The following is a 12,228-nucleotide window of genomic DNA, read 5'->3' on the forward strand; positions in this document are numbered from 1 at the left end:
TTCTGCTCTCAGTTTTATACTGGAGTAAGTAGTCCTGGACAGACCTGAAAGCCATAGCCAGGAAGGTGAACTCCTCCCCTTTGTAATTTCTCCAGATTTACCCTACTCCTGATTTGCCTAAATTTATTCATTTCTCCAAAATGAATGTCAAAAGGAAAAGGGTTTTCTAGCTCTGAACAACTATCCTGTAATAAATAGATAATACTTTGCAACCTATGCACATCTAGAAACCTTTTAGTAAAATGTTACATTTTTATTTACTGGCAGCTTTTTCTCTGACAGTCCACATGACTTTCAGATTATTTGTGAATTTGTATATTCAGGTTAGCATTTTGTTTCAAAAAAAGCCTATGAAACAAACAAACAAATAAAAAATCCTCCCTCCCCCTGCAAAACCCTAGCCAGCAACCCTCAAGCCCAGATTGGTGAGACTGAAAAATGTGATTTCTGCGTGCAGTAACAGGAAAGGTTTATTAGGTGGCATGCCAGCACTTTACTTACACAGGATTTTGCACTTAGTGAATTAACTGAGATTGCACTTTCTCTCTCTCCCTCTCTTTTTTTTTTCTTTTTCTTTCTCTTTTTTTTTTTCTTTTTCTTTCTCTTTTTTTTTTCTTTTTCTTTCTCTTTTTTTTTTCTTTTTCTTTTTTTTTCTTTTTCTTTTTTTTTCTTTTTCTTTTTTTTTCTTTCTTTTTTTTTCTTTTTTCCTTTTCTCTTTTCCTTTTTCCTTTTCCTTTTTTTTTTTTTTCCTTTTTCCTTTTCCTTTTCCTCTTTTTCTTTTTCTTTTTCTTTTTTCCCACTTTAAGCACTTTTTCTTGACTTTCCTGATTCTGGTACTACAGTATAAGGTACAGATACTTTTTTTTTTCTGTCCCCTCTTCCTATCTGAACACTTCGATTTCACATGCCTGATTCACTGCAATTCAGGCTTTATGTTCAACAAACAAAGGTGTGCACAGAAAAGTGCTGTGGCTGCTTTTTGTTCTACAGTTTCTGTTATATATACATTTTCTATTTTTCATTCAGGGCTGGATTTCGATACAGCTGAGGAGGAAGTACAGCTTCTCCCCTTCCCCCAGATACTTCTCTGTCCGTGGGCATACAACCCAAATCCTGCACTGGGTGCAAGAGGAGCAGGCTGCTTGACCCAGTGCCCCTCCGTGAAGGGGTATAAATGTTGTGGAGTGGCATTATGTTGGCTGCCCTGAGCAAGCCTGATCCTCCAGCAAAGCCTGGTCTCTGCAGAGGGATGAAGTTAAAAAGGAGCCTAATAAATGCTCGTGCCTTTACCAACAGTTGCAGGCCCCCAGGTGAAGGCTACTACAGCGTCAGTAGTGGGGTCGCAGAGGATCACAACTGTAATAACAATGGGAAATCTGACAGCTGACTTAGGAGCAGGTCTTTATTCATAAAAAGGATGGCTATAAATAACATTCCAACAATGAAGATATGCTGGGTAGTGTTTTTCCATGCTGGATGAGATAGATTAAAATGTGAACACATGATGATTTGCCTAGCACATGGTGCTAAGAAAAATAGTTACTGCATTGACGAGAACAATAAGGGAATTTGTTGCATTTTTGGACTTCCTAGTTCAGCAATCTCTGAGGAGCTATCTAAGCAAGGTGCATGCTGAGCACGTAGAGAGACAGGGGGGCGTGAACACGGCAGTGTCAGGTGCCAGCCTTCAAGGGCATGTACAAGGCGTTTTATTCTTGGGCTTTTCTATTTATTTTTTTTTTCCAGGGGTGGTCTTCAGTGAGGGAGTTTAACCAAAGCTCTTGCATGAATTGTTTTCACCCTACCCGTGTTTAGCTGCCTGAAAGCTAAGAGCTTTCTAGAGCCCTTCTGTTTAAGGCTGAAATATCTGAGGATTAAACATTTTGATCTTGAAATTCAGGATTCATTCTTTTTTTCCCTTTTATAAACCTTCCAGACTGTCATTATTAAAGTGGTAATAATTTGCACTGCAGTCATGTTTAATTAAATCTTTAGGTTTAATTTGTGCTAGCAAGTGTATTTAGACTCAGTGAAAGATATTCCTTTTCCTTATAAATTTTATAATCTAAATAAACAGGACAACCATAATTTGATCTCCATTTTTAATCTAAAAAAATCTACCTGACCAGTGCCTGGTTATCAATTCTCACTGGCATCTTTGCACCTATGAATATTTTGACAAGGAGTTGCAGTGTAGGTGGGTTTTCACAAAGGCCTTTGGACATTGGACCTTAATACATGTGCGGATGTGGGTCAGAGAAGCTGAGAGACAGAGTTCTGAAGGAAGCCTATTACAGATCATTAAACCCAGGGTTATTATTTATTTTTTGGACGTAATGATTGCAGTTGTGCTGTAGCTACAGGATAGATAAGAGCAGGAGGGATTGTCAGAAACAGTACAACCTGCATTGACTTTGTAGCCTAGCTGTGGAGCACAGCAGCAAAGATTTTGGAGATGTTCTCAGCCTGGTTTCTGAAACGCGTGAGATCTGACCATAGCCTGCTACTCCAGAAGGGTTTCACAGGACATTCGGAGGGACTGACGTGACATCAATGAGGCTCACATGTGTCTGAGCCAAATGATCCTACCATGTGCTGAAGGGAGGAAGCCCAGAGCGGCACACAGCCTTCCAGCTGAGCGGCTGCAGTCCCTCCGTGCCCCTGCAGCGCAGACAGGAGGGGATGAGAGCAGGTTGGGTCTGACTCCAGGGTCCAAATGCGTTAGAGTCCCAGCCAAAGTCAAGGTGGTGGCACAGCTGTGTGCCGGGGAGCTGGGTTAAACAATTGCTCCTAGAAGGAAGATCTCAGGCTTGCCAAGGTGAGACTGATTTGAGTCCAAATCCTGTTCATAGACGAGCTGACCTGAGAGGAAGTGTCCTTGCAGTGGGAGAGGGAAGTACTAACAAGAGATTTAAAACAAAGATGAATTTCATGATTAGTGTCTGGGTGATTGGGAAACCCACCCAAGTGAGAAAACACACTAAGTACTCTACATTGGATCATGTGTCGTAATTTTCTTCATTAGTTCCGTGACCACTGAACAGGAAATCTGGAATTTTGTGAGCAGTAACTGTTGGTGAACCTGACACCTTAAGGTCTCATCTTTCATGTGAAAACCAGGGGCTGGCCATACTTCTCCCTGAGTCTGTTCTACTGGGAAACCTTGTTCTAATGTGAGGTCATTTCCAGTGGAGTACTTAGAAGCGTTTTGGAATGACTCTTTATTTGGTCTTTGGCTTAGTTCTGGTGCATTAGCTGTGTACAAACAGTTTCAGTCTGTACTCGAGGATTAGATCCTGTATTATGTGAGGTCATCATTAATAAAACTGAACTCTCCTTTGCTCAGTATTTCTGATGTAGAGCACTATTCTGTATGTGAATGAGTGGTTTTCATTCGGTGAGTGATAAAACACCAGCAGTGTGCAGTGCAACATTTGCTAGAATTATGAAGGTGTATTCTGAAGGCTGTGTGCCTCTGGGCTGAATATTTAGCTCTGAGGTTACAGCCTGCCTAGTTATTTTGCCTGGTTTTGAAGCATGTGCATTTCTAACCTTTGCTTTCTTGTAACAGGATTCATTATTGTGCATCTATAGGTTTTTAGTTGAGCAGGAAGATGCCATTTATGTGGACTTCCTCATGTCTAAAGGGATAAGATACGTTCTGACTTCTTCACATATAAATTAATGGTAGAGGTCTTCGTTTAACATATGACTTTGGTTTCAGATATTTATCAATGTTTGCCTCCCTTTAGGCAGTGTAACACAAGTTCCTCAAAATTTAAAATAACACTTCTGCCATGTCAGAGAGAGATTCAGGCTGTGCATTCATGGGGCGTGAGGGAGAGATGCAGTTGCAGGGGTGTCCTTGACACTGTTTTGTGGCTTGTAGTTAATGTATTGTTACATAGAAGTCTGATGATTGTCTTCACTTTATGCTCCTGGTGAGGGCCATGAAAGCATAGCTGGAACATCAGATAACTCAAAACCTGTGATGCGAAAATTCCTCAAAGAGAGTGGGTGAAGGACGAGCGGAGAGCTTTCTCTTTTGAAAACATCTCAGAAAAATCTTGGAAGATCATACATACCATTTGTGTCTTCCTCTTCAAAGAGGAAGACTTTAATCCACATAAATTAAAACATAGATTGGATAAATAGGCTCCTTATTTGTATTACTCCCTTTCCTGAAGGTTCCTTATTTGCAGGCCTCATGATGACCACTGACAAATTATGTAGATGGATATTCTCGTCTGAAGGCTTTGCCAAAGGTCATGGCAAACGAGAATTAATTTTCTCAACGCTTGGGCAGTCTGCAGTTCACTTGCCAGTTTTGGGTCAGGTTATGTGCTGCCTGCAGCTTGGTGAGTGGTGTAGCTGGGGTGCAGGGCAGGTGAGGAGAAAGTCAAACTGTTGCCCTTCACAACAAGCAAGGTCTGGTGGGTCAGGCATGGAAGCAGGAACTGGATGTGTGGCAGGAAAGCAACTGGAAAATATCCTTTCAGTGCCTTGTTTTTCTTATATTTACACGGTGTGTATGCTGCTCTGAAGGTAGCACCACATCAGCTATAGTGTGATTGTGCTGTGGAGCTCTCATTTTTATTACGTGGATACAGCTTCTCCTGCAGTGTCACGTGCAACTCAGGTTTCTCAGGGTATTATCAGCATAAAGAGCATTGCTGTTGCATGGTGTTAAGGTAAAAGTGTATGTTGTCCAAGGGTTACTGCACTGAGCTACAAGGCCCTTTTCCTTTGTATCCTGTTTTGAAATCAACTTTGGCATGTCGCAGCTGGGGCCTGTTATTCTGAGAGCTGCTGGACACTTGTGATTCCTGTTGAGGCACACACGCTGCAGGTTCCGGGCGTTTCTGAAGCTGCAAGATGTGTTGTGTGAAGGTAGATTTTCCAGAATGGCAACTTGAAATGAATGTTCATTACAAATTCAGTGCCAAGGCTTATCACCTCTCTTTCTCGATCTATTCAGCATGTTCAGTGATTATGGTCTTCTCCACAGGCATAATCGTAGGATAATTATTATTGAAGTTATAGATTCTATGGCAAAAGGAGGTGTCAGTGAGGAAAGTATATTATTACTGTTTTTTGCTTTTTTTTTTATTTTTTTAAAGCAAAATAAAATAATGCCATGTCTCAGTCAGGACAAATATCAAAGCAATAGTAATTTGGACATTCAGATAAAGAAACATACAAACAATGATAGTATTAGAGTGTTGTAGAGGGTGAAAACTAGGTAAATATTATTCAAAGACTTGCCAACAAAAAGGTACAGCCAGTGTTTAAAATGTTAGCCTGAGATTCAGCTCCCTCCATACTGGACTTCTGTTTGATCTTAAGCAAATAATTCGATTGCTCTTTTCCCATCTGTAAAATGTAGATAACACTCTTTCCTCACAGATGTGTCATAAGTGTAAGTACAAAAAGATTATCAAGTTCCCAGAACATGTGATGATAAGAATCACCTTGCACAGACATTGTTATACGTGCAGATTTGGTGGCACAGTGACTCCCTACCTCACACAGTGTTTGCTTGGAGTTGAAATTACTTTTCATCTGTTTTTGAGAGCTCAGACTTTCTTACAGAGGGCTGAGATTACAAATCTGTGTTGTTTTTTTGTTTTTGTAATGAAGCATACTAAAAAAGTTATTTCCATAATATTTTCTCCATTAACCTAGTAACATCACACTATTTTTATGCAATTAAATTAGGGAATTAAGATTACAAATCTTTTTTGTTAAGAGCTATCTATATTATTCAATATTATTTTTAATTGCATTCTGACTGCACACGATCTTTCATGCTTGAACACCAGCTTTTCAAATTAGAGAAATTTCAAGTAGCATTTTCAGGAATATCTAGGGCACCTTGGAGCTCCAGTTCATGGACATGCTTCTCAAAATTACTAGGATATTTTTGAAGATGTCACACTTTCGGGTAGCCTGCAGTTCATCACAACCCTTGGACCCCCTATCAGCTCACAGAGCCATTGAATATGTAACTGAAAGAGATCAGGACTGTGTGTGGCTTGGTCTGGTGCCCTCTGCTATTCCTGACAGATGTTCATCTGTGCTGTACGTTCCTTGCTGCCTCACTTGCTGTTATTAAAAGGAGTTGCTGACTTGTGGTGCTGGCACAGAGAAGGTGACAGAAATAGTAGAGTCCTTGCTCAGCAGCAATCTCACACCAAAGGTGTGGCTGATAAATTTGTATGAGGTGAATTACACAGCATGCTTTTTCTGTGACACTTGAGAAGAATAGTTTATAGGATATTAATAAATCAGCAGACTTGTTTAATCAGTTCCCAGCCCTTATTTCTATATAATCATTCTTTGGACTTCCTTGTGACCATCTGAAATACTGATTATTTACCTGTGTAAAGCATTTCTAATATATAGTAATTGCATACTAATTGCACACCAACCATGATATATACTCATAAACTTCAATTTTAATTAAAAAAAATCCATTTAAACCCAACATTTCTGCACAAATTTCTTATGTTGTAAATTCTGACAGAGCTATTGTATTGGTCACAGATTTAGTCTGAGAGCTCAAATTGCTGCTGTACTGCTCAGATGTTACCACTGAATGTGAAAAGCCCATAAGCATAGCTGAGCTCCTGTTTTAGTATCACTGTATAAAATTATTACTGATACAAATTAATCCTTTGTTAAAACAACAGTAAGGGGTGAGGGAGGAGCAACAATGACACCATAAAAAAAACAAACAAACAAAAAACAAACAAACAAAAACAACAACAAAACACAAATCAAACTACCACTACCAACAAAAAAAAACATTTAAATGGAGCCATATGCATTAATTGACCAACTTTGTAGGTGACATGGCTTCATATGGATATTTTACTAAGGAAAACTTGCAAAAACTCGCTGCTCAGTTGCAGTTGGATGCCAGGTAGCAGCTAGAGCATGTTGGAGAGGTCTCTGTGTGTGGGAGTTTCAAATCACTCATGGAGTGGCACAGAACATTAAGCAAAAAAAAAAAAAAAATCTTCTGAGCAGAAAAAATATCCATGCTGTTCATATTGATACACTGGTGTACTTACTGCTCACCCGAACTGCTCCAGTATTTAAGACTGCCATATTCCCCACTGTATACTGCAGATAATTGTTTGGTACAGTAGTGCCCTCTGCTGACTGGCAGCATTAAATGTATGTCCAAAGGATATTTTTTCTCGTCGCGTTTATTTTAAACTTCGTTTTCAAAAATCATTTATATTTAAAAAGACAGAGAAGTAGATGATACAATAATATTATGTTGTTTTGTTAATGTACAATATAGATTAACTTTAAAAAAGCAAACGGAAAATGTCTTATAACAAAGGTATGAGTATAGATGTTTGTCATTGTCATGCTGTGTTCTCACCCAAGAATTAAGGGGAAAAAATGACATTTTCAGAACTGATTAAGCATCTTAAGTCCCCACTCCAATTACTCTAACAAAGAGTTAAGCCCTCCTCCTGCACTTGCTTGTTTGAAAATTAAGTTAATTCAATGTCTCATAGGTTTTTCTTTGTTTGTTTTTGTCATAGAGCATCAGTACCTCTGATTTACACAACAAAAGGAAAATATGTACAATTTTAGGTATAGTCTGTCAACTTCTGGGTACTCCAGTACTCAGTACTGAGATATTTCTGTATGCCAAAGCACAGGAACACCAGTGGCAACGGAGCTTCTTACCTTTTCAGAGCCCCTTTGTAGCATTGCAGTTCATCATGTCGTTCTGCTTACCAGCTTGGGGTTTGTTTGTAGATATGATCTAACCATCCTTAGAAAATCAGTCACCGCTGGTCACATCAATTAGTAATTGTAAACAAGAGACAGCAAACATATAGGTTCTGTTATCTTTCAGTTAAGATTTAAAACCAACCATACTTCATGTGATTATTAAGCACATAAAAGTGTACTGTCTTAAGTCTGTATTAAGACGGATCTTTCATTGTTTTGCAAAGCAACGTTTCTAAGAATAAAATTGCAGGTTTTGTGACTAGGGTAGTGACTGAAATAAGAAACCTCTATCTTAATGTCAACATTTTTGTCTGTTGCTCGTGTCCAGTCTGGGCAAGGGCAATTAGAGGGATTAAAACTGGAGATCTATAAACTTCCAGAGACACCATCTATTTTAGTGCAAATAAAGCTTAGGTGATAAGGAGACATCTTTTCTTCTTATTTTTATATTGAATGAAAAGAACTGAAAACCATTACATTTCTTACCCAGAAAACCTCAAACAGATTCTTGACCTTGAGCACTTTATGAGTTGTGTGAAGTCACTAGAGCTGATCTCAATTTAGGCAGCTGCCTAAATCCCTCATAGGGGTCCAAGTTAGTGACAAAAAAGTGATACTCTTTTTTGTGTGCCATCAGTCACATACCCTCCACCTAAAAGAAAAATACTTCTATTTTCTGACTCTAATCTTTATCTCTTTCTATCTAATCTATTAGTGAATTAGAGATGAATCCACATTCACTCAATTTTAGAATATCTTCAGACTTCTAAACCACTCGTGTGATCATTTGTCTTCACATGAACTGGCCAAATTTTGCTCTTGATAAAGGTTGCTTTAAGCAGATCAGCTTTATAATAGTAAATATGCTTTACACTTCTGCCTATCCTAGCAACTTAAGGGTAGTTGGCTCTGTTCTGAGTTGGTAACCCAAATATTTAAAAACACAAGTGGTTAAAGATTAATCCACTGTCATGACAATGATGTGGCAACAGAGGCTGTGCTTCAATATTCATTTTTCGACTGGAGAACAAGGTAGCAGTAACACTCATGTAGTTGTACGGTCTCTTGCCACATACGGGATGTGTACAGCAGACTTTGTTACTGCTTGAAAGCGGGATTTCCCACCATGACTGGATACTCAAACTGTTCTGCTAACCATACCAAAATTTGGAATCATTATTTAGTACTTGCCCTGGGCATCCCCCAGCTGACCATTAACATAGCTTCTGTGATCTTCAACTGCATAGTCATCATCACCAGAATGGCGACAAAGGATCTGCACAAGCCTATCTCTATCCTCTTCTGCAATTTGGCTTTTTCTGATCTCTTCACGAGTTTTTCTGGCTTTTGGATTTCAGTGCTGTTCATCACCAACCCTGACAGTACAATCTTTGGATCCAAGGGTATACTTGCACCTTATTCCTTATATACTACATCGATTTTATCCACCATCTATAACTTGGTAAGCATTGGGATCGAACGCTATCTGGCTGTGTCTGAAAGTATCAGGACAAGGTTCAGGGTTACTAGAAAACATTCCATAGCTGTAGTTTTAATTAGCTGGATCCTTGCTTTCTCTTTGGGCTGCTTGCCCTTGATGGGGTGGAACTGCTTGCATATGGGAAGAAATCTCTCAGTCCTCTACAGCCCGTTTTGCGTTGACTACCTCATCTTCATCACCATTCCCAACGTTGTGGCGGCTTTTATTGTTCCTCTGTTCACTTACCTCAGAATCATTATCATCCTGAGGAAAAGAAAGCTCAGAATGAAAGCATGTGGGCAAGCTACCGGCACCTACAAATCTGCTGAAATCCAGGTGGCCAGAACTAGCATTTTTATATGGGTCCTAGCGTTGGTCTCCTATGCTCCTTTCTTTGCGGGAGTCATATTCGATGCGACAAACCACCAGTGCCCCCTCGATCTCTACCCGAGCGTCTACATCTTCCGAAACTGCACGGCCATGATGATCACCATGAACTGTTTGGGGAACCCGCTGATATACACCCTGAAAGCCAAAGAGCTGGGGGCTAAGCTCAAGTCTCTGAGATGCCTTTCTGCCAACCGTGTGCAAGCCTGTGCCGTGGCCAACATCTGACGGGGACCGGGAGTGGCCTTCAGCACCGCCCGGGGGACAGCGACGGCGGCCCGGGAGGCTCTGGGAAGGACCAGGGGGGAGCAAAGGGGGACCAGGGGAAGCGGAGTCTGCCAGCTGCCCTTGGGAGCAGCCCTTTTGTGGTGTTTTTGTGGGTTTGGGGGAATTAAATGGCTGGAAAGGCTTCAGGACTGCCGGGGGATGTGTTATTTTCCTTCTTGTTTACACTCAGGGCTGTAGCTTCGACTGCTGGATCTGTGATTGGGGGCATTCTGCGCTGTTTTGCTGCTGTAATTTTATCTGCGGAATTTATCTGGTAGAATTTTATTCTATCTCTATTTGTAGCTGCGTTACGTGATTCTGTGAGACGTTTGTGCCTACGCTTTTCATATTTCTGCTTATAATTAGCCATGAATCCGTGGTGTTGAAACGTGAGCTGCTCCAGCAGGAAACCTCCCTGGAGTTTTTCAGTCCCAGAATTGTAGCGAAGTCCCTTGTACACAGCAAAGCAAAATAAAAATGTCAAGGCTGGGCATTTTGTGAAAGGCAGAGGTCTCACCCTCTCTCCTTCTCCAGAAAGGAAATTAGATTTTGGTAATTAACGTGTCAGACCCCAGTGGAGATGAGTGCTTGTGGTTGGTGACGGGGACGTTGCCCATAGGGGTCTCAGTGCTTTGTTGTCTTCTCTCTGCCCCTGCAGTCACAGATGGGGAAGTTCTGGTTGAGGAGCTCCAGGTGACATTAGTCTATGTTTAATTTATTCTCAGCTGTTACTCATTGGTGCCACAGGGCCGCGATAATGGCGGAGCTCACCCAGGCACCATCCACCCCCCTCAGTCACACTTTGTAGCCGTTTATTTCCCGTTTATTTCTTCCTTTGTCCTTACTCCAGCATCCCAATCTCCTCGTGCCCAGACGAAGCAACCCCAAAACTCCTCTCCCTAGCAGCTGCGAGCAAAAAAACCCTCAGTTTTATGTAAAAAAAATAAAATAAAAAAAGACGCTGTAGGCCGAACCCCGGCGCTCGGCGCTGTGCTGGCTGCGCCTGACGCGGGGCGGGGCGGCGCTGGGCAGGCCGGGCCTGGAGCGGGCCGGGAGCGCCATGAGGGCGGCTCGGAACTGTGGGGTGTGCGGGGCGGCGGGGACGGCCCCGTACCGGTGTCCGCGCTGCGCCGAGGCTTAGTGAGAGGAGAAACGGGCCGGGGGGAGCGGGTTTGGGGCGAGGGGGGCCCGCGGCGGCCGCCCCCATTGCGTGAGGGGCGCCGCCGGGCCCTGACGGGAGCCGTGTGCCCGCAGCTGCTCCGTGCCGTGCTGCAGGGAGCACCGAGCCCGGTGCCGCCGTGACGGGGATGGGAGCGGGGCCGCGGGGATCTCGGAGCCGGGCAGAGCGGCGGAGGGGCTGGCAGAGCCCCGAGGGGCCGGCCGGGCCGGGCAGCGGGCAGGTAAGGGGCTGGGGGCGGTTTATGGAGGTGGGTGAGGGGGTACGGGGGGCTTGGGGGGTACAGGGGGTTGGGTACCCCCGGCCCGGTTCTCTTTGCCGTCCCTAGGCAGCCCCTGGTCGGTGGCGGACATCCTGACGGAGGACGACGAGCAGGACCGCGTCCCGCTGCAGAAGCTCAAGCTGCTGGGTGAGCCTGAGGGGTTGGAGGGGGTTTGGGGGGGCTGTAAGGCCGGCTGGGGTGTGTTACCGAGGCACTGTGCTTCGTCCTGGTTGTGCAGCTCGCCTTAAAGCTTCCCGTGTCGTGTACCCGGCCTTTTGCCTTGAGAATTTACCCTCAAACTAACAGTATTCTAAGCAACATTTGTAGCTGCTCACAATTAGCGTTGTTCATCTGTTTTTCTCTGAAGGAGAATCAGAAGAACTGAAAAGCTTGCTCCTGAACCCACACCTCCGGCAGCTGCTGCTGACGGTTGATGAAGCAGAAGAGAAGAGCTCCCTCATGAAAAAGTACATGCAGGAGCCGTTATTCGTTGAGTTTGCAGACTGCTGCCTGAGAATTGTTGAACCCCCGGAGAAGGAGAATATTCTTCCTGAGTGAGCTACCTTGGGAACGTTTTGCTTTCCTTGAGTTTTTCCTCCGACAGGAGGGATCTTGCAGCACCCCTCTGCGACTCTGGTGCACCATTCCGGGTATTTCCTCTGGGTTTGGTCATGCTTCCCTCATGGATGTCAGGACTCAAATTTTTAATTTAGAGTTGATAAACAGTGATACAGTATTGGACAGATGTTTAGATACTAGGAAGTAAATTTGATACTATGTGGACTTGCAATCTTTTGATAGAGAAATCCTGTCAACCATAGGAAATGCTGCTTCCCAATAACAATTATATTAAATATGTCGACATTTATCTTAATCCACAAACTGTTCTGAAATGTT

At 42.8% G+C, this 12,228-nt stretch overlaps 2 protein-coding genes across 2 annotated transcripts; both read left to right on the forward strand.

Annotated features, from left to right (window-relative positions):
• Positions 1-8,884: 8,884 nt before the first annotated feature.
• Positions 8,885-9,853, forward strand: LOC311217703 (lysophosphatidic acid receptor 1-B-like; the record flags this gene model as incomplete). The annotated part of the gene is made up of 1 exon (XM_084299956.1): positions 8,885-9,853. The coding sequence occupies one exon, from the start codon at positions 8,885-8,887 to the stop codon at positions 9,851-9,853; it is 969 nt and encodes a 322-aa protein (XP_084156082.1).
• Positions 9,854-10,926: 1,073 nt separating this feature from the next.
• On the forward strand, positions 10,927-12,205 carry ZNHIT3 (zinc finger HIT-type containing 3). Its single transcript, XM_084299721.1, has 4 exons — positions 10,927-11,032; positions 11,147-11,292; positions 11,398-11,478; positions 11,699-12,205. The coding sequence occupies exons 1-4, from the start codon at positions 10,953-10,955 to the stop codon at positions 11,887-11,889; spliced, it is 498 nt and encodes a 165-aa protein (XP_084155847.1). The 5' UTR covers positions 10,927-10,952; the 3' UTR covers positions 11,890-12,205.
• The last annotated feature ends 23 nt before the right edge of the window (positions 12,206-12,228 follow it).

The sequence above is a fragment of the Netta rufina genome, assembly GCF_964035555.1.
Source record: "Netta rufina genome assembly, chromosome: 21".
NCBI classification, from domain to species: domain Eukaryota; kingdom Metazoa; phylum Chordata; class Aves; order Anseriformes; family Anatidae; genus Netta; species Netta rufina.

Bases quoted from the DNA above. Each gene is read 5' to 3' on its own strand.
- ZNHIT3 (XM_084299721.1), top strand. From the start codon at position 10,953: ATGAGGGCGGCTCGGAACTGTGGGGTGTGCGGGGCGGCGGGGACGGCC. The intron at 11,293-11,397 runs GTAAGGGGCTGG...TGCCGTCCCTAG, and splicing joins CCGGGCCGGGCAGCGGGCAG to GCAGCCCCTGGTCGGTGGCG. The intron at 11,479-11,698 runs GTGAGCCTGAGG...TTTTCTCTGAAG, and splicing joins GCAGAAGCTCAAGCTGCTGG to GAGAATCAGAAGAACTGAAA.